Consider the following 18,662-nt stretch of genomic DNA (forward strand, 5'->3'; position numbering starts at 1 on the left):
GTTATGAAATTAATAGTGTGTATTAATTGTGCATAACCTCAAGCCAGCAAATGGAATTAAAAATAATTGTCAGGCCTTTGGATTTATTGATAGAGCTAAAGTAACACCAGGCTGCTTTTGGCAAGACCTTCTCTGTGTGCAGAATTATATTAATAGGCAATATCAGTTCTATCTAAAATAGAGAGAGTAAGTGAAGAACTTATCTGTCTCCCTTTGGGGGAAAAAAGCAAGTGCATTTCCTAAATGACATCTTGGTATATAAGACCTGGGCTTGGAGTTTTAATAAAATTAATGAAAAAATTGAAGGTAAGATGATGAGTTCTGCTCTGAGCCTGTTGAGTTTGAGGTTTCCTGGAGGCAGTAGAGAGGAGCTGGTGAAAGACAGCCATGTCTGAGAATGGTCAATATAGAGATGATAACAGAAGGGTGAGTAGTAGATGCCTGAGCATGGAGGTCTGAGGACAGGAGGGAGGGTCAGGACATGTAAAACGTGTGCAAAAAAAAGAGAAGCTTGTATTTTGGCGGAGCTGGAGAAGTCAAAGAGGTAGGAACTAGCCTGGAAAGGGTAGGATCATGACTGTCTAGGGCAGGGAGACTCAAGGAAGATGGGAGTGGGTCTCAGTGTCAAATAGATGCACCTGTTAGCTTTAGTAATGAGAGGGCCACTGGTGATCTTGTTGAAGCCAGTTTTAGAGGAGAGGTTGGTGCAGAAGAGGACTGTGTCCTGCTCACAGATGATGGGATTAGTAGGAGAGAGGCCTCTGTCATCAGTGGAGGAGGGGAGAAGGAAGACGTGTGCCAAGGCGGGTAAGTTTGTAGGGTATGCAGGTTGTCCATAGACTGTGAAGTCAGAGGCAGATTCATCAGCTGGAAGTGAGGATGGAGCTGTCAGAGTTGCAGTTTCTCATGGGCAGGTGTGAAGGTTTGAAATACTTCCTAGGGAATGTAAGATGGCCAATCAGGAAAAAGGAAAAGAATTTTTGGTCAGAGACGGGGTCCTTACATTCAAAAGAGTATTCAGCTATGCGGTTACGTGATGTTTTCCACCTATACTCGGTGGTTTTCAGGTGAGGAAGTGTTTGGATTGACTGAGTTGGCAGAAGGTGGTACCAGGGAGGTATGACAGGAAGACAAAGTGGGGGCAGGGTAGTTACGGATATGGAAGAACATGTACTGATGTGGTAGATGAAGAGGCCTGGGTTGGAATGGGGAGGAGGTGAAGACATGAATGAGTAGATCAACTGGGAGGAAAGAGAGGGCCCTGGGACCATGGCCAAAATGATGTTGGAGAAGAGACATGAGAATAGCAGTGTGAGAGCACTGTGGGGTTTTCTAAATTGAGAATCATTGAATCAAGCAATTCTAAGTGAATTACCCCTCATGGGAATGAGTGGGTAAAGTGGGCTGGAGGTGGCCTGTGGAGAGGAGGTCAATAAACTGACCTCTAACTTTATCCAGATAGTCTGGCAAATATGAATGTATTTATGAAGGATATGATACAATCATTTGAAAACAGGACAATTCCAAAAGATGTGGGAGCTGACAAATACCAACCATACATGTATGAAATCACCAATATTATCCCCAAGTGCTAAGTCATCAAGGGATCCCAAGGCCAATTGCCAGTTTGAACTCAAATGCAACCAAATTGCAATGTGCACATAGCAATTTCAGCTTACTATCCAGGGGCTGCTATAATCTTGTCCCACTGCATCCCTTTATTCCTCTTTCTCTCTCATCCTCTTTGTACATTGTGTATTTCATCCAATTCGGGCAAATTCCTAGTCCACAAACATGTCCCTTAAGCTCAACTGCTATGCTTTTGTCCACACTGTCTGTTCAACTTAGAAGTCTCTTCTCTCCACACTGATTTTCCAGCTCCTCTGCCTGTTCTACAACTTCCCTCAATTGCCGTTCCTCTCATAAGGTCTCCCCTCTCTCACCAGATCTCCTCTTCCACTTCTGATGCTCCTTTGCATCTACTTCACCTTTCCTTTTTTGGCACTTGTCATTTTCTGTTTTATTTTATAACATTCTGAGAGCATTGTATTTTATTTTCCCTATTAGTAGGGGGGTTGCTTACACACAGAGACTTAGATCAGGGCTTGGTAAACATTTTATATAAAAAACAGCTAGTAAATATTTCAGGCTTGGCGGGCCATACTGTCTTTATGGCAAGTACTCAAACTCTGCTGTTTTAGTGTGAAAGCAACCATAAACAGCATATAAGGAAATGAGCATGGCTGTGTTCCAATCAAACTTTATTTATGGACATGGAAATTCAAATATCGTATCATTTTCACATGTCACAAAATATTATTCTTTCCATTGTTTTCAACCATTTAGAAATATAAGATCCACCCTTTGCTCATGGGCTGTATAAAAACCACTGGCCCTTGGGACAAAGTTTGCCAGTCCCCAGCTTAGAGCCCTTTTGCTGCTGTATCACCAGTGCTAGGACAATGTATGGCACATAGTAAGCACTCAATAAACATTTGTTGAGTAGATTAACCAAAGAGTCAATGTAATCCAACCTTAACTGACCGAAAGCCTAGAGAATAGCTTCGCTTATTGGTTGTTAACACTCAGAATCAACGGGGATCTTGGGCTTCTACCTTTGGCTATACTTTGTGTGAACCTGAAAAGTTTTGATTTAACTAAGGTGACGTAGCTCACAGGCATCATCACGGAACTTGAATTTGAGTCTTCTGACTCCAAGTCTAGGTTCTTTTGAACTATGAGTTTGCCAGTATGATTCAATAAGAAATGCCAAGTAGCTCCCTGGATGGTCACCAAGATTTTCATTTCATCCGAGTAACTCTGTGGGGCTCTGGCATTGTTAATTAGTGTCCAAGATGAGGATAATCAGTTTGAATGAAATTGGTTTGACAGTGGAGGGCTACTTAGGCTCAGTTTTCTGAAATAGCAAGTCTTATCTGGCCCATCCCAAGGGGATCCTTGTCTCCTACACCGCCTTCTAATAATCATGTTTTTAACAGTGGGCAAAGCTGTGGTTAAGCTTATTACTGTTCCCTCACCATTAAATCTTCTGTTGGCTTTAGTGTTTCAAAGGATCCTCTCACTGGAATACTTTAGGACTCAGACAAGCCTGGAGCAAAGTAGTTTGGGGCCCGAACTGAGCAAAGAAAAACGACTGTCAAAATACCATCTTATTTAAGGAGAATTGAAATTCTGATCCGGGTGCATTTCATCACAGGGATGGATTTCACCCATGCACAAGCGTTTTGTTAGCATCTTTGTAATAACCAACAAGGCCTCAGGCACCAACCCCTGGCTCGCCCTTTCATTTAGAAGGAGGAAAACGTCCATCTCAAAGACTTAAATGTATTATTTTGCCCCAGATGTGAAAGAACGAATGCCCATCAGAGACCTGACAGCAAGTGTTCCAAACCCTTCAACTTTCACAACCCAATAACTTTTCACGGGTGAGAGAATTAAATACTTTGCAACTGATCAATACCCCCAGGTCTTAAAACCTTATTTTAAAACTCTGCAGACACTGTCAATGAGGTTAACTTTGAAAGTTCAGGCTGAGATCCAAACGGAACTGGCTTTTTTACATAACACTGAGTGAGGAAATCAACAAGCCTTTGGCCCGTTCTATCCCCTGTCAGGTTTGATGCATTGAAGTCTCCTGTTCCCTTAGTCTCCAATTTAATTACCTGGAACTTATCTCCTTTTATAAACTGTTACACACTCAGCCCCCAGTTTTTTGGTTTTTTTTTTTACCACTTTGCAAGGTTTTCATGGGGAAAAAAAAGCTGCCCAAGAGTAAGAGGAGGAGTCACACCTGTATTCATATCCAGCCTCGTCATGATTTTCGGGCTGGTAAGAATGACTTGACAATCCCAATGAATGAAGGGCCCTCTCAGCTATCAGCCCAGCTCTGGAGGGCTCCTGACCACCTCCTAACTCTTACCAACTCTGCCAAGGGAGCAAAGAGCTGCTAAATATCCTTCAAGTAAATATTCAAAAAAGAGCTATTTACTCTGCCGGATCGCAAATGGTATTTCATTTATCTTACAAGTAGAAACTACACCGATCTTTGAAATTTACTCAGAAAAGTACATTAGAAGGTCAAAAGAAAAACCTTTTCCGTATTTCTAAATTGTCTTTGCAAAGGTGTTAAAAAAATAACCCTGGTTATCACTACTATTATCATAGAGGACTGTCCTTAGGTCAAGTTCTCGTTCAATATTAGGTGCTTATCCCCCCCCTCACTCCAGGTCCTGTGTTTATCCCATTTTCCTTCACATCTCCTCCTGAAGTGTTTTTGCAGACCTATAGGCTTCCTGGTTTTTTCCGCCAAGGCAACAGCCTTTTCAGGAGTTCAACCAAGTTTAAGTCCAAATTTTAATGATAACAGATGCAGCAATGTAAACAGAGTCACATCGTCTTTGCCGTCAGCATCTCAGGTACAATGTGTGACAGAGGCAAGATGGAATCCTCCCTTCTAAGGCCCCTTACGTAATGGATGGAGATTACCACAGAGGCGAAGAAAAAGTCTAATCAGCTGTTAGAGCCCTAAATTACATTCCTCTTGGTTGAAATCCCCAAATTACCTAATTGTCACACAGTTCACATTTGAGCGGCTGATTTTTTCCCTGATCTATTATTCTAATCGCCTTTTGGATGTCGATGTTAGCAACCTCAAGCCTGCAAGTACCCACTGCAGCGCTGCTGTCAGAGACATGACCCAGGGTGGAATTCAAGGTCCTTAGAAGAATCAAGTCACAGGCGCACTGAGGAAACAACTGGAAAACATGAAAGAAAACCACAAGATAGCCACCTCTGGCTGTTCTCTCTCCTCCTCCTGTATTTCACAGGGAGAGAGCACCTTGCCCCTCTCCAAAGAGGACAGGCCATGCATCTGGGGAGGCTGAGCTCAGGTATCCCAGCTCCTCAGGGCATCGCTACTCGCACCAGGGTCTTTCCAGTTGATCCGTAGAATGTTCCCTCATTTCCCTTGTTTGCCTTAATATTTCCCAGACCAAATCTGATGGCAACCTTGGGAATATCAAACAGTGGTGATGACCCCAGTCTCTCAAGTCAGATGGCCTGAGCTCAGCCTCCAGATGCTCTCTCTTGCTTTTTTGATCTTGGGCAAGTCACATCAGCTCCCAGTTTCCCAATCTATAAAATGAGGGTAATGATGACCTTTTCCCTACAGGGATGTGAGGGTAAAATGAGGAAGTGCGTGTTGGGGTGATCACAGTGTCTCAAGACATGCCAGTTATTATACTTATTCATTATTTAATAATTATTAAAGTCCATTGGAGGGCTGACTGATACTGACACAGAAGTTACATAATGAAGGACTCCCAGGAGAGGGTTCAAAAATTAATTAGTAATTGTGAGAGGGATCCTTTTTATTTTTTGCTGATTTTTCAAGTCTCTAATGTTAAATGATTCCAACATGGAGCCAAAGGAGAGAAAGAAAACACTATTAACTGTTTAGCTAATGACCAGGACACATCACTTTTTAAGATCACATAAATAATTAAAAGTAAACCAAAGAAGTAGAGCTTCTCTCCATCCCCAGGGACCTGGGAACAGAGGAACTTTGTAGAACTGAAGATAATAAGTGAACTTCTGAAGAAAATGGAGGCTCATTGTTCCAGAGACTTGCACTTTTAAATCTGAGCTTGAACGAGCATTGAGCTCTTCTCATGTTGAATGAACCTCAAGAGGAGAATGGAAGCAATAGGCAGGTTGTTCGAGGAAATAACGGTGATCAAAACACGTCTCCATGAATTACCAGATCAGTGCTGAGTCCTAAGACAGCCGATGTCACTATCCATAAAGATATTAGATTATCCTGAGAGCAGTTATTATAGGAGAAAAAAAATCAACTGCTCCAATGTGAGCTGTATAACAATCAGGCAATTCTGAAATTTCAGCTGAGAGGAATTTAATTAAGGCTCTAACAGCTGATTCAACTCATTTAGATCTGCTGGCAATTGCTACTGGTTACATAAGAAACCCAAGAAGAAAGATTCCCATCTTTTCCTTATGCTGTGTTTAATCCTGCTGGTAGCCATACATAGGATCCTTTAGGTGCGTCTCTTAGATCACCCAGAACAGAATGAGCTGGGATCCTGCTTAAAAGGATAGGTTCCCAAGCCTCATCCCACATTTACTGATGCATACACTCCGGCGATCTAGGAGTCTGCATTCATTCACTCATTCATTTATTTTAATTGAAGTATAGTTGATTTACAATATTGTGTTAGTTTCAGGTGTATAGCAAAGTGATTCAGTTATTTATATATGTGTATTTTCAGATTCTTTCCCATTATAGGTTATTACAAAATATTGACCTATATAGTACCCTGTGCTGTACAGTGAATCACTGTTGTTTATCTATTTTATGTATAATGGTGTGTATCTGTTAATCCCATACTCCTAATTTATCCCTCCCCCCTCTTTCCCCTTGGAGTCTGCATTCTTAATCAGCCCCCAAGGAGAGGTTCTTATTCCTGCTAAAGTCTCATAATCCCACTACCTTCAGTAACCGCATTTAAGACAGTGCGTTCAAAGGAAGCAGGTGCTTTACTTTAACACCTGAAAAGCAATTCTTAGTTTCACTCTGCCAGTGGCCATCTGAGACCCCATGGCACTGAAGATAAAGTAGGTTTGGTCCACACCTGCTTTTCAGCAGTTTTATTGTAGAAGCTTGTTTGAATATACCATGCAGGGGAAATCTGGGGTGCAGTGTGACATCTGGTTTCAGCAGACTCTAGCTGTCTTGAACGAACTTTAGATCGGGTTTTGGTTCACAAAAAAGTCACGACTCAACTGCAAACTACTCCAGATAGAGCACATTTCAACTTAATATCAAGTCAGGGTTGTGGCTCAGACACCTTTGTTGTAGTTTCCAGGTCAATCAAATTCAGATCTACTTTTGGCTTCGAGCAGCAACTGAAGACACAAAATTACTCATGTGTAAGCCTGCTATCAGCTCTGCATTTGCATGCAGAGGCATGGAAGTGATGCTAACCGGTGATGCTATTTAAGCTAAATACGGACTTTAAGTCATTTTAAATTTCCTTCATGGACATTTATCTTATGTCCTTTAGAAGACTTTATATTTCAGGTGGAGAGAAATTGGCCTCCTGTTTGCTTTGTTTTTCTCCTGAAATTCATCTTCCTGAAGAGTTAATTACTCCCATTTTCTCCACCTAGGGAGTAAATCCCTGCTTATTATCTGGAATGTTTTCCAGTGTTTTGCACATGTGAAGTGTTTGTTTTAGGACCTGTTTCCCCCTTGGTTATAAAATCACTCAAAGAGCTAACCAGGGCCAGTCAAGCTGGAGCACAGGCAGCGTGAACTCTGCTTTCATTGTCGGTTTTGATAAATTTCATCTCTGATTTTTAATTTTACAATCCCTATTGTCTTGTCTCCAAGGAGAGGATCTGAGTAAACAGGCAACTCTCCTCTTTTAACTTTGAATTCTAAGTAAAAATTGATGCCAGTGCTGTCTTCTGAATTGAGTTCAGTTCAGCAGATATTTATTGAACTGGAATGTGGTGAACACTGTACTACAGCCGATGTGGGTCATGTTGTGTGAAAGGCTGGCCAGGCCAGAGATTCTATAATACAGGGCAAACTGAGCCCTTAATCCCCACCCCCATACAGATACACAATCGGTCTCTAAGTTGTATTGATTCCACCACTTTGGGATCCTGTGAGTTCATGCCCCCTCCCCATGCGGCCCTATGCCAGACTCATCCAGGTTAATGCAGCTGCCTCCTGACCCATCACTCTGCCTTCAGAATCTTTTAGGCACAAACCCTTTCTCTGCACTGCACTGGGAAGAAGTGTCTTAATACGTCAGACTGATTGTATCCCTCCCCTGATTAAAAATCTTCAATAATCCCCATCTCCATCTGCCATGCTGGTATGGCTCATGGTTGGAAGTCAATTCCTTTAGAAGCATCTTTGGTTTCCTTGCAGAGCAGGAAGCTCTCTGCTCCAGTAGTATCCCGTGCCCACCCCAGCATGGCAGTTACCGCATTTATTATCTCATGTTATCTCATGGCCAGTGTGCTTTAACTCCTCTTCTCTAACCAGACTAGAAAGTCTGAGCACTGGGACCAGCCTGCACTGTTCACAGTTGTAGCCCCAGAGCCTCCTGCAGTGCCTGGCACAATGTAAAGCCCTGGACGCATGTGTATTGAGCTCATGAATGAACAAGCGAGAGAATTCAAGGGAAAAAGAGAATGCTCAAAACCGCGTTCCAGGACTTCCCTGGTGGCGCAGTAGTTGAGAGTCCGCCTGCCGATGCAGGGGACACGGGTTCATGCCCTGGTCCGGGAAGATCCCACATGCCGCGGAGTGGCTAGGCCCGTGAGTCATGGCCACTGAGCCTGCGCGTCTGGAGCCTGTGCTCCGCAACGGGAGAGGCTGCAACAGTGAGAGGCCCGCGTACCGCAAAAAAACAAAACAAAACAAAATGCATTCCAGCTGGAGTATTAAGCTGCAGGGGAGAGACGGTATTTGAGCTGTACCTGGAAAGAGTGGGTAGGATTTCAGTCAGTGGAGATGATAAGGAGAGGAATTTCACGTAGAAGTAGTGCAGGCAAAGGCGGGGAAATGGGTGTCATTCAGGGTATGTGTGGTGAGAGTGAAAAGCATCATTGTGGCTTAGTATTGTGCATGTTTGTAGAGGTGTGAGTGTAGGTGTGTGTTAGGCATGTGTGTGTGTGTAGTTGTACGTGTGTGGAGGTGAGTGTATATATGTGTGTATTGTGAATTCAGGTAGGTACGAGTGTAGCTGTGTGTTCATGTATAGATGTATAAATATATGATATATATATGTGTGCATGTGTACGGGTTTGAATCCACTTATATATGGATTTTTTTCAGTAGTAAATACTGCAGTACTACATGATCCCCAGTGGGTTGAATCCGCAGCTATGGAGGAACCATAGTTATGGAGGACCAACTATATCTTATACACAAATTTTTGACTGCGCGAAGGGTCAGTGCTCCTAAACCCCACGTTGCTCAAGGGTTAACTGTATACACATATGCACATACATATATATGTACATACATGTGTGAGTGTGTGTAGGTGTAAGCGTATGTGTGTTTGAAGGTGTAGATGTATATGTTTTAGTGTGAGGGTGTATATAGGGTGTGCAAAAGAGAAATCAACAAAGTGATAGAAAGAGAGAGAGGACAGTGTATTGAGGTTGATGGGACCTATACTCTAGAGTCCATTAATGTAAGAGGAGTCTGACTGATTTTGTGGGCAGTATGAGTCATGGAAGGATTTGAGTAGAGGTAGATCTATGATTTTGGTGTTTAGATATACGTTTTTAGGGAGTGGCTTGGGAGAGAACAGTTGTGAGGTGATTTTAACTGTCTCTTGTAAGCATTTCATGAATAGATGAAATACAGTCAAGCACTCATACCTCTTTGAAAGGAGCGTCACAAACATCTATTAACCTCGTTTCTTCCAGCCTCTCGCAGCCTCTGTGACATCGCTATGGATTTAACCAGACCTTAAGGGATGAATATTAACTTATGACAGTTTCTGGAGATGAAATTATCTTTTCCTCTGAGAAAATATTGGCTGAACGTTTTGATAAGTAATCACTGCTCTGTCACAAAACACTTCCTAGGAGCTGAAGAGGAATTAGATTTCTAAAAGCACAGCATTTAAATTTTATTAGTAAGAACAGATTAAAAAATCATTACAAAGTTAATTTCCCCTTTCTCCACTTCTTTTAACAAAATCACTTTTCTCCATTAGAGGTCAATTATTTTTCTTTGTCCTCAAAACTTCAGTTTATTTGCTGAAAACATTTAAAGGTTTATCACCAAAATCCAGTTTATTTTGAAGATAAAGATTTTTTTTCTTCTCCCACACAGCCTAGTTGGGGGAATTTGGGACTGTTTTCAAGTCCAGAATTCATGATAGAGATAAAAATCATCTGCCCACACCTTCTTCTTGTGTATAGGGTGTTTATAAGAATGAAAATAGTGCTAAGAATAGTGCCTAATAATCTCTGGACCTAGAGGTTATCGTACTAAATGAAGTCAAGTCAGACAGAGAAAGACAGATGTCATATGATGTCACTTATATGTGGAATCTAAAAAAAAATGATACAAATGACTTAGTTACAAGACAGAAATAGACTCACAGACATAGAAAAGAAATTTATGGTTACCCAAAGGGAAAGAGAGGGAGGGATAAATTAGGAGTTTGGGATTAGCAGACACAAACCACTGTCATCGAATGTTACAGACTCTGCTAAGTGTAGTGTGTTCATTCATTCCATCAACACCTATCCAGCTGTGCCAGGCCCTGAGTTAGAAGCTGTGGACGTAGAAACCAACTAATATACATATATATTAATATATATAATATAATATAATATATATATCCCTGCTAGACTGAGGAATCACAATCTAATGAGTGAAACATATACACAAACACATAGGTTGTTGAGGTATAATATTGTTAAGCAAATGAAAATTAGGTATTTAAATCAAATCAAGGATTTGTGAATGAAATGTTATGATGTCTGAGATTTCCTTCAATATAATATGGGAGGAGTGGTTGGGAGTATAAATGAAGCAAGATTGACCATGAGTTAGTCATTAATGAAGCTCGATAACGGGAAGATGGAGATACATTCTAGTATTTTACTTTTGTATGAGTTAAAGTTTTTCCATAATAAAAAAAAGAAAAAAAAGAATGGAGGGGGCAAGAAGCTTCCACTTTTGGGAAAGTTACATATGGACCCATGTTCATGATGATTTCTTCATTTCTTTTTCCATTCTGGATAACAGACTAGATTAACTCTTACGGCAAATCTCAACTCCTTAACTGGACCTGCGAGGCTTTGCGTCATCTGGCCCCTGCCAGCCTGGAGGGCTCTTCCTGCCTCTGCTCCCTCTACCCCCTCATCCTCTCATCTTGGATTTCCAGTCTCAGCTTAAGTACCACCTCTTGGGGAAGACTTACGTGATTTCTTTCCCCCTTTTTCCAGTCTTAGACCCATATTTTATTTCTTCCTCCCAGTTTGTACGATGTATATTTTTATGTGGTTATTTGACTCATGTTTGTCTTTCCAATTAGCATAAAAATTCCTTGCAAGTAAAAATTGTGCTGCTTGCGCTACAGTACCCTTAGTGCCTAGCGCAGTGCTTGCACCTAGTAGCCGCTCAGTAAACATTTATGGAGTAAATGAATCTCTATTAAGCCTTTCTACAGACTCCAGACTCAGTTATGTAGTCCTTTGTAAATAGGAACATAGGAGGGGAAAGCGAAGGATGTCTGTTTCTCCCCTATCTGGTATATAAAATCCTGGAGTTGAGATTTTTGGCGTTTGGAACAGGAGCCTGTCAGACTCAGAGAAGGAGGTAAGAGCTCTCAGGATCTAGGGCAATGTTTACACAGCAGCTTCAGCTCCTAATCAAGTTTTCCCACCACCACTCGCTTTCACCCTCCTTGGCTGACCCATAGGTGCTTACTTAGATGTGTTGGGAAGGGAGAGAGGAACTCAGAGGAGATTCAGGAAGTTATTGCACTCTGGGAACTCATAAACCTTTGCAGCCTCTCTCTCCATGAGTCAGCCTTGGGCTGGAAGCTTTGCCTGCCTCCCATGGTGTAGGGTATGTGACATGGTCAGTGACATCACCAAAGATTCTGCTGGCTAAACGGGCTTTGCCTCTATTTATGTTACCTTGGGACTTAAGGAGCTGTCTCCGAAAGGAAGAAAGGGTCTTGGAGCAATAACATGATTACTGCAGATCAATTAATAGAAACACTAGTGGGAAAGCACCTTTGGATTCACATAGTTCCATGGTATAGCTCTGGATCCACCACTTACTAGCTGTGCAAGTTTGGGCAGTTTACATAACCTCTCTGTGCTTCAGTTTGCTGAAGTGTGACGCTGGAATAATAATCCTTACCACGTGGAATTTGTAGGATTAAACTAAGTGGTAATATTGGCACATTTCCCGACTACACAGACATGCCCAAAAGTGACATTATTATAAGTATAACATCAAATGCTGTGGTGGAGATGCGAGCAAAGTTCTCTGTTACCAGGGAAGACAGGAATGCTTTTACAGATTAGGTGCTATTCGAGCTGTATCTTAAATGCCACCTACAGTAATAAAATAATAGCGGCTGCCACGATGTTACAGGTTAAGTTCTGTGCTCAATGCTTCAAGGACATGTTTGGCTCATTCAAATCTCACTACAGTTCTGAAAGCATATCCTGTTGCAATCCACATTTTACAGATAGAGAAAGCAAAACTCAGAGAGGTTAAGCAACTTTCCCAAGGCTACTCAGCTAATGGATGAAGCCAGGATTAGCACTTAGTTCTGTGTGACTCCAAAAGCCATTGTCTTACCCACTGAACTGCCCAGGCTCTTTTGAAGGCTATGTTTGAGTTTTCTAAGGGAGATGAAAAAGAAAGAGATGGGTATAACATGTTCCAAAAGGAAGAGCTTGGATATCTCTTTATCTATTTGCATGTTTATTATTATTGGCTTGGTCTTTGTCCAGCAGCTGACTGATGGTTCCAACAAGGCAGGAATCGTTCTGTTTTATCCCTCATTGTTCCCGGGCTGGTGTCAGCACACACATAGCTGGTGTTCAGTAAATCTGTGTTGAATGAATTAAGAATTTGATGGGCTCCACATTCTCTCCAGCCTATGTTACATCACAGCCTGAGGAGATGAACGTGTTTGCTTGACCAAATTACTCTACTGCCCTTCCTAACTTAAAAAGGAAGGTATCAGTGAAGCTGGACAGTTTTGTAATTGGCCACACGGCATGTTTCTCTACAAGCAGCAAACATTTTCCAGTCCAAATGATGATGTCATCTTCCAGAGCACTGATTGCCTTCTCTCCTGCCACCTATCACCTCTCCTGGTGTCCAGCGTGTCTGAGTTCTCTTTAAGGGCCTGAGATTCATTTCTGGTGACACATTACAGGAGGAGAGGTGAGTGGGTCATGTGAACACAGACAAGGCTGGACTTGGCACTTTGCTCTTCAGACGAGTTATTTTCCTTGAGGTTTGTGTTACAAATAAAGCGCTGCTCTGTGGTGTCGAGCAGTTGCACTTGGGAACGGGAGGAGGAAGCACAAAGTGCGGTGCTGGGGGCAGCTTCCTCCCAGTGTGTGTGCGAGAGTGCCAAGAAGCTGTCAAATAAAATTAAGGTTCAAAACATACAGCCTTCAATTTGATTTCACTAAGATGCCGACAGCTGCTCAGAGGGAACACAATCGATTCTGTTTTGACAGGTCTTGATGTACAGTAAGCAGTAAAAGTCTCCACTCTGTGCTGGATTAAGAAAAATTCACCTTAATTTCAACTTAAATAGAACCGTATCTGAGCTTGAAGGGAGGCTTCTCGTCTGCTCACCTGCTCTACACCCTTGTTTCTCCTGCCAGTCCTCCCTCTTTTTTGCCCTTGGACTTCACCTTCCTCTCCCCTTTCCTCTTTCTTTTTCTTAGCACTTTTAAAATCTCTCTCCCTCTCACTGACTCTCTTCTATACTTAAGAGGGAGAGTTTGGAGTCCTTACTACGTGCTGAGCACTGCCCTATATGCTTTTCTCGAATTGCCTTATTTAATTCCCACGACATCCTTATAAAGTAGGTGGAATTGTGTCTATTTACAGATGAGAAAACAGATGTTCATAGTGATTAAAAGCCTGCCTGGGGTTGTACAGCTAGTAAGTGGCAGATCTGGGGATTCAAGCCTAGACCTCTGATTCTAAAAGTCCTTGCTCTTTTCATGACATTAGTGGGCCTGAGCTCTGGCAGGACATCACAATCACTTGGGGATCTCCAGCGGCATCAGTGCTTTGTCACCACCCCCGTATTTATTAGTCTGGGGAGAGTCCAGGGCATGGGAGTGGCCCAGTATTCTGCTCTCCCTTTGTCCTCATCTTTCTTAGCATATAAACAGAAGTGTACGTTGAGGTAGGTAGCAGAAAAGCCCTGAAGATGATGGGGTTCTTCTCCCATACCTCTTACGGGGGAGGACTCACCTTTCTGGAAGCCAGTGGTGCCGGAAAGCACAGGTGTGTCTTTCTCTTTATACCAGGTGGGCAAGTGGGAGAACCACACCCTGAGCCTGAGGCACGCCGTGTGGCCCAGGTACAAGTCCTTTTCGGACTGTGAGCCAGACGACAACCATCTGAGCATCGTCACACTGGAGGAGGCCCCCTTTGTCATCGTGGAAGACATAGACCCGCTGACTGAGACGTGTGTGAGGAACACTGTGCCATGTCGGAAGTTCATCAGAATCAAGTGAGTCCAGGGATGCTGTCGGTTGAATGTGCCCAATCCTTTACAATAGGCTGTATCACTGATAACAGTGGTATCTCTACAATAATAATAGAATGTAATATAAAATATACTCTATTATAATAGGTGGGTATAAAAATAGATTTTTTTAAAAGACCTGGAACTACACCAGGTGGTTTGCATTCATTTGATTCCAACAACGGCAATACGAGGTGCATGGTTTTGCCCATTTAAAACATGATAAAAACTGAGTTATGAGAAGATTAAGAAGCACGTTCAAAGCCACTTAGCTAGTAGATGGAAGAGGCAGGACTCAAGCACTTGTCCATCTGACTCCACCACCATATTCTTAACCAGTATGGTAAGTCAACCCTCCCCTTCAATATTTCCTAGAATAATTATTTCTTTCGTATTTTTCTGGTTGCTCCCTCCCCCAAACCATATCTACCACTTCCTTCCACCTCTCTTTTATTTCCCAGATCCAAACTTTTCAGAATTTTCAAAGCTTCTCTCCATTTTGGGGTCAACATCCACCTTACAAGTGACTTTCTGATGTGCTTAAGGTGGAGCTGATCTCCTGGGGATCTCCTAGGTCACCAGCAACAAACCAGCATTGCATCTAAGTCATTTCCTCTTTTATTACGATTGAAGAGGAACTGACATTTTTTATCAGATCCCCTGGTGAAGGGTTCTCCCTAATCTATAAACCCTTTGGAGATACATAAAGCTTCATGGCCAAGTCCAAGGCCCTGAATTTTGTCTTTGTAATGCAAACATAAACACAAATACCACCCTTGTGGAGGATTCACAAAAGGAAAAAGCCTACCGCTAGGTGGAAATCTTTTTTTTTTTTTTTCTGAATATTTTCTGATTGCCTCCTTTCACCTGGACAATTTTTGCTTGCCCTTTAAGTCTTAAGCACTCCCTCCACAAGCTAGGTTAGTTCTCCCTACTTCCACAGTACCCTGGCTATGTCTCTATGTCTTAATCAGTTCAGGCTGCTATAACAAATTACCATGAGTGGGTGGCTTAAACAACAGACATTTATTCCTCACAGTTCTGGAGGCTGGGAAGTCCACGATCAAGGTGCTGGCAGATCTGGTGTCTGGTGGAGACCCTCTGGTTTGCAGATGGCTGTCTTCTCCTCACCTGGTAGAGAGCAGAGGGAGAGGAAGCAAGCTGTCCTGCTCCTTCTTATAAGGGCACTACTTCCATTTAGGAGGGTTCCACCCTCGTGACCTAATTACCTCTCCAAATACCATCACATTGGGGATTAGGGTTTCAACATATGAATTTGAGGGGAACATAAACATTCAGTCCATAGCACTCTCTAGCTGTCTTTCTCACTTGTTTTTATGGCTTACAGTTTGTCTGTATTTCCCCCAGAGTATTATCTGCCTAAATATAGGGAATGTGGCTTATTAATATTTGTGTCTTCAGTGACAAGCATAGAATATGACACCCCAATGTTGATGAAACTTGAACGGAGGGTGAATGGATACTTTTCCTCCCACATTCCAAATTCCAGCCTAAGTTCTTATTATACAAGATGCAAATCGCTGTGGCTCAGTGCTTTGGATAAAGATAATTTTTTTTTTCCGGTACGCAGGCCTCTCACTGTTATGGCCTCTCCCATTGCGGAGCACAGGCTCCGGACGCGCAGGCTCAGCGGCCATGGCTCACGGGCCCAGCCGCTCCGCGGCATGTGGGATCTTCCCGGACCGGGGCACAAACCCGTGTCCCCTGCATTGGCAGGCGGACTCTGAACCACTGCGCCACCAGGGAAGCCCAAAGATAATTTTTTAAGAATATGATTGCTAAGTGTATTATGAAGGTGCATTTTGGTTTGGAGAAATTTTTTTATCAATAAGCAGCATTTTTGGAGTTGAAATTCTTATGGATTATTCAGTAAATAATCATCAGCTTTTTTTGGAGTCATCAGCCTCTTTGGGGTTGAAATTCTGAATAGATTAGTCAATAAATAAATACGCATGAAACATAGTTTCTGTGTTAGTCACAGTGCTGGGCATGGGGGATGCGTCAATGAACCGGGAAGGATCTTGCAGTCAAGGGGTGCACACGGTTAAAAAACTGCTCAACTAATAAGGGAACAGGGCAGCTCCACATTAGGATAAACCCTGTGAAGGATCTGAATAAGGTGGTGTGATAAGGGAGTCACTTGAGGTATGTGGGGCTCCTGCAGCTCACACAGGTAAGATTTAAGGTGACATGTAAAGGAGGAGAAGGAGCCAAACATGTGAAGAACTAGGGAAGAGCCACCCAGCTAGAGGAGCAGTTGCAAAGGCCCTGAGGGAGGAAAGAGATTGGCGAGTTTGGGAAACAGAAGGAAGCCTAGTGCAGTACTTGGAAGTGATGAACTGGGGGAATGACAGAAGGGGTAATGTGGAAAAGTTGTCAAAGGAGGTTTTGACTTGGGTGGGTGTTCTTTGAGCAGAACTTGGTCAGATTAAGAAAGCAGAGTGGCTGGCACAAAGCAAAGAGTATAACCCCACTGGGGCACCTCTTTTATGATAACAATATCTTCTCTGATTCAACAGGGCCAATCAAGTAGGGCATCTTATGCTTCACACTCAGTCATTGGAGATTAAAGTCTTTAAAATCAGAAGACTTGGAGCCGAAAACAATAGATCACCAAGTGCTGAGTCACACTGGTCTGGAGGAAATGAACCTCCAAATAAGTTACTGTCTTTAAAAGAATTGACTTTTCAACTGAAGAATAGAAACAGATTAACAAGTTCAGATTCACAATTTGGGTTCCTGTGGGAGGGAGTGGCTTGCAATTTTCCTTTTCCCACTTGGTGACATGAGAATTGTACTGTGCTTCTAGGTGAAATTAAAGTCTTTGATTTACCTGAAAGCAATAGAAAATTACTAGGATCCAGTCATCCCAACATTAACACAGTTTAGATCAACTGCATTTCCTAAAGGTAACATCTTTGAGGCAGGCTGATTGGTTCCAAAAAGGATTCCTGTTGGACAACATGATTGTGTTTGTTTTCTTGGTGATATTCTTTCAGGGAAAACCCTTTGTCTCTCACTTCTGGCAAATGGTGGGGTCTTGAGGGCACACATCATTCTTCTAAAAAATCAGGTAGTAGGAAATGGGCTGAGAAATCAGACTTTTCTTCTTACCTGTTAGTTGAGTGTTAAGACGTGAAGAGAAAATTGAGGAAAACTTACCTGTTTTGATCTGTAAGGATAAATGGCTATCCTGCCAGTTAATCCCCTAAACTGTCAAATCATTGGTGAAAAGAGAGGAAATATATTTTTAAGCACCTATGTGAGAGGTGCTTTAGATACCTTATTTAATATTTCCAACTATCCTGAAAGGTAAGTATCAGCCTTCTCAATGCACGAATAAGTAAACTGAGGTCTGTGAATGAAGAGACCCGTCCGAGTTTCCATGCTTGTCAAGGGCAGACCCAGGATTTGAAAGCAGCTCTGTCTGACTCGCAAGGCACATCCACTGGCCACACTGGGAAATTATACAGCCAGAGAATTGATGACTTATTGGATCCCTTTCCCCATATTTGTTTTTATGAGTCTCCCTTTCTTTTGGGTGATGGTGGAGAGCAGAGAGATGACATGGGCACCATTTCTCAGATGTCTGGGTAGTCGTCATACCCCCTCCTCCACACACACACACACACACACACACACACACACACACACACACGCACACAAGGTTTGTGTTAACAACCAACAAAAGTTCCCAATATGGTCTGTGTTTCCAGATGTGGAAACACAGACCAAATGATGTTAGATAAACATCATTTTAGTGCTTAGATAACAATTCAGTATGTAGATGTGTCAACAATGGAATATTGAGGCAGCACATAGCCTATGAAATACGTGACTCAGCATCTGACCATGGTACTAATGGATGCCCCAGGGCAAGGTGGAACCAAGTGCAATGCCCAGAGAGGTCTTGATCTTCCTGTAGCAGTGGTTTAAATAGTTTTCGTTATCACTTGGGAAGACCCCTGTTTCCTTCCCTTTTAAAAGCACTTCTGGTTTTTCTGAGTGTCCTTTGAGTATGACTTTGTCAAGTAAATAAAGGAGAGTGGCTGACACAAAGCAACAAATGTAACCTTGGTAGATTATGATAGGTTTTACGACAGCAATGCCCTCTGTATTTTAATAGGGCTTTTTCCTGATCAAGGACATTGCTATTTAGTAGTGTCACCTCTTACACTGCCTCCACATAGGTAGGGAGGGAAAATGTTATGAATGAGCCTTCATTTGCAAGACGACTCGATCAAGAGACATTAAGTTCACAGACTCAGACACAGAGTAGACCCCAGGTCTCCTGATTCTTAGCTGATAATTCTTAGTTCT

The 18,662-nt window shown here is 42.5% G+C and overlaps 1 protein-coding gene across 2 annotated transcripts in view; it reads left to right on the plus strand.

The window, feature by feature from the left end:
* GRIN2A (glutamate ionotropic receptor NMDA type subunit 2A) overlaps positions 1-18,662 on the plus strand; it is a 375,899-nt gene that overhangs the window by 267,550 nt on the left and 89,687 nt on the right. For both annotated transcript variants that reach the window (XM_030883795.2, XM_060284168.1), the window contains exon 6: positions 14,101-14,306. In XM_030883795.2, the coding sequence (XP_030739655.1) occupies positions 14,101-14,306 (206 nt within the window). The remainder of the gene's footprint in view (positions 1-14,100; positions 14,307-18,662) is intronic.

This window comes from Globicephala melas, chromosome 15 (assembly GCF_963455315.2).
Source record: "Globicephala melas chromosome 15, mGloMel1.2, whole genome shotgun sequence".
NCBI lineage: Eukaryota > Metazoa > Chordata > Mammalia > Artiodactyla > Delphinidae > Globicephala > Globicephala melas.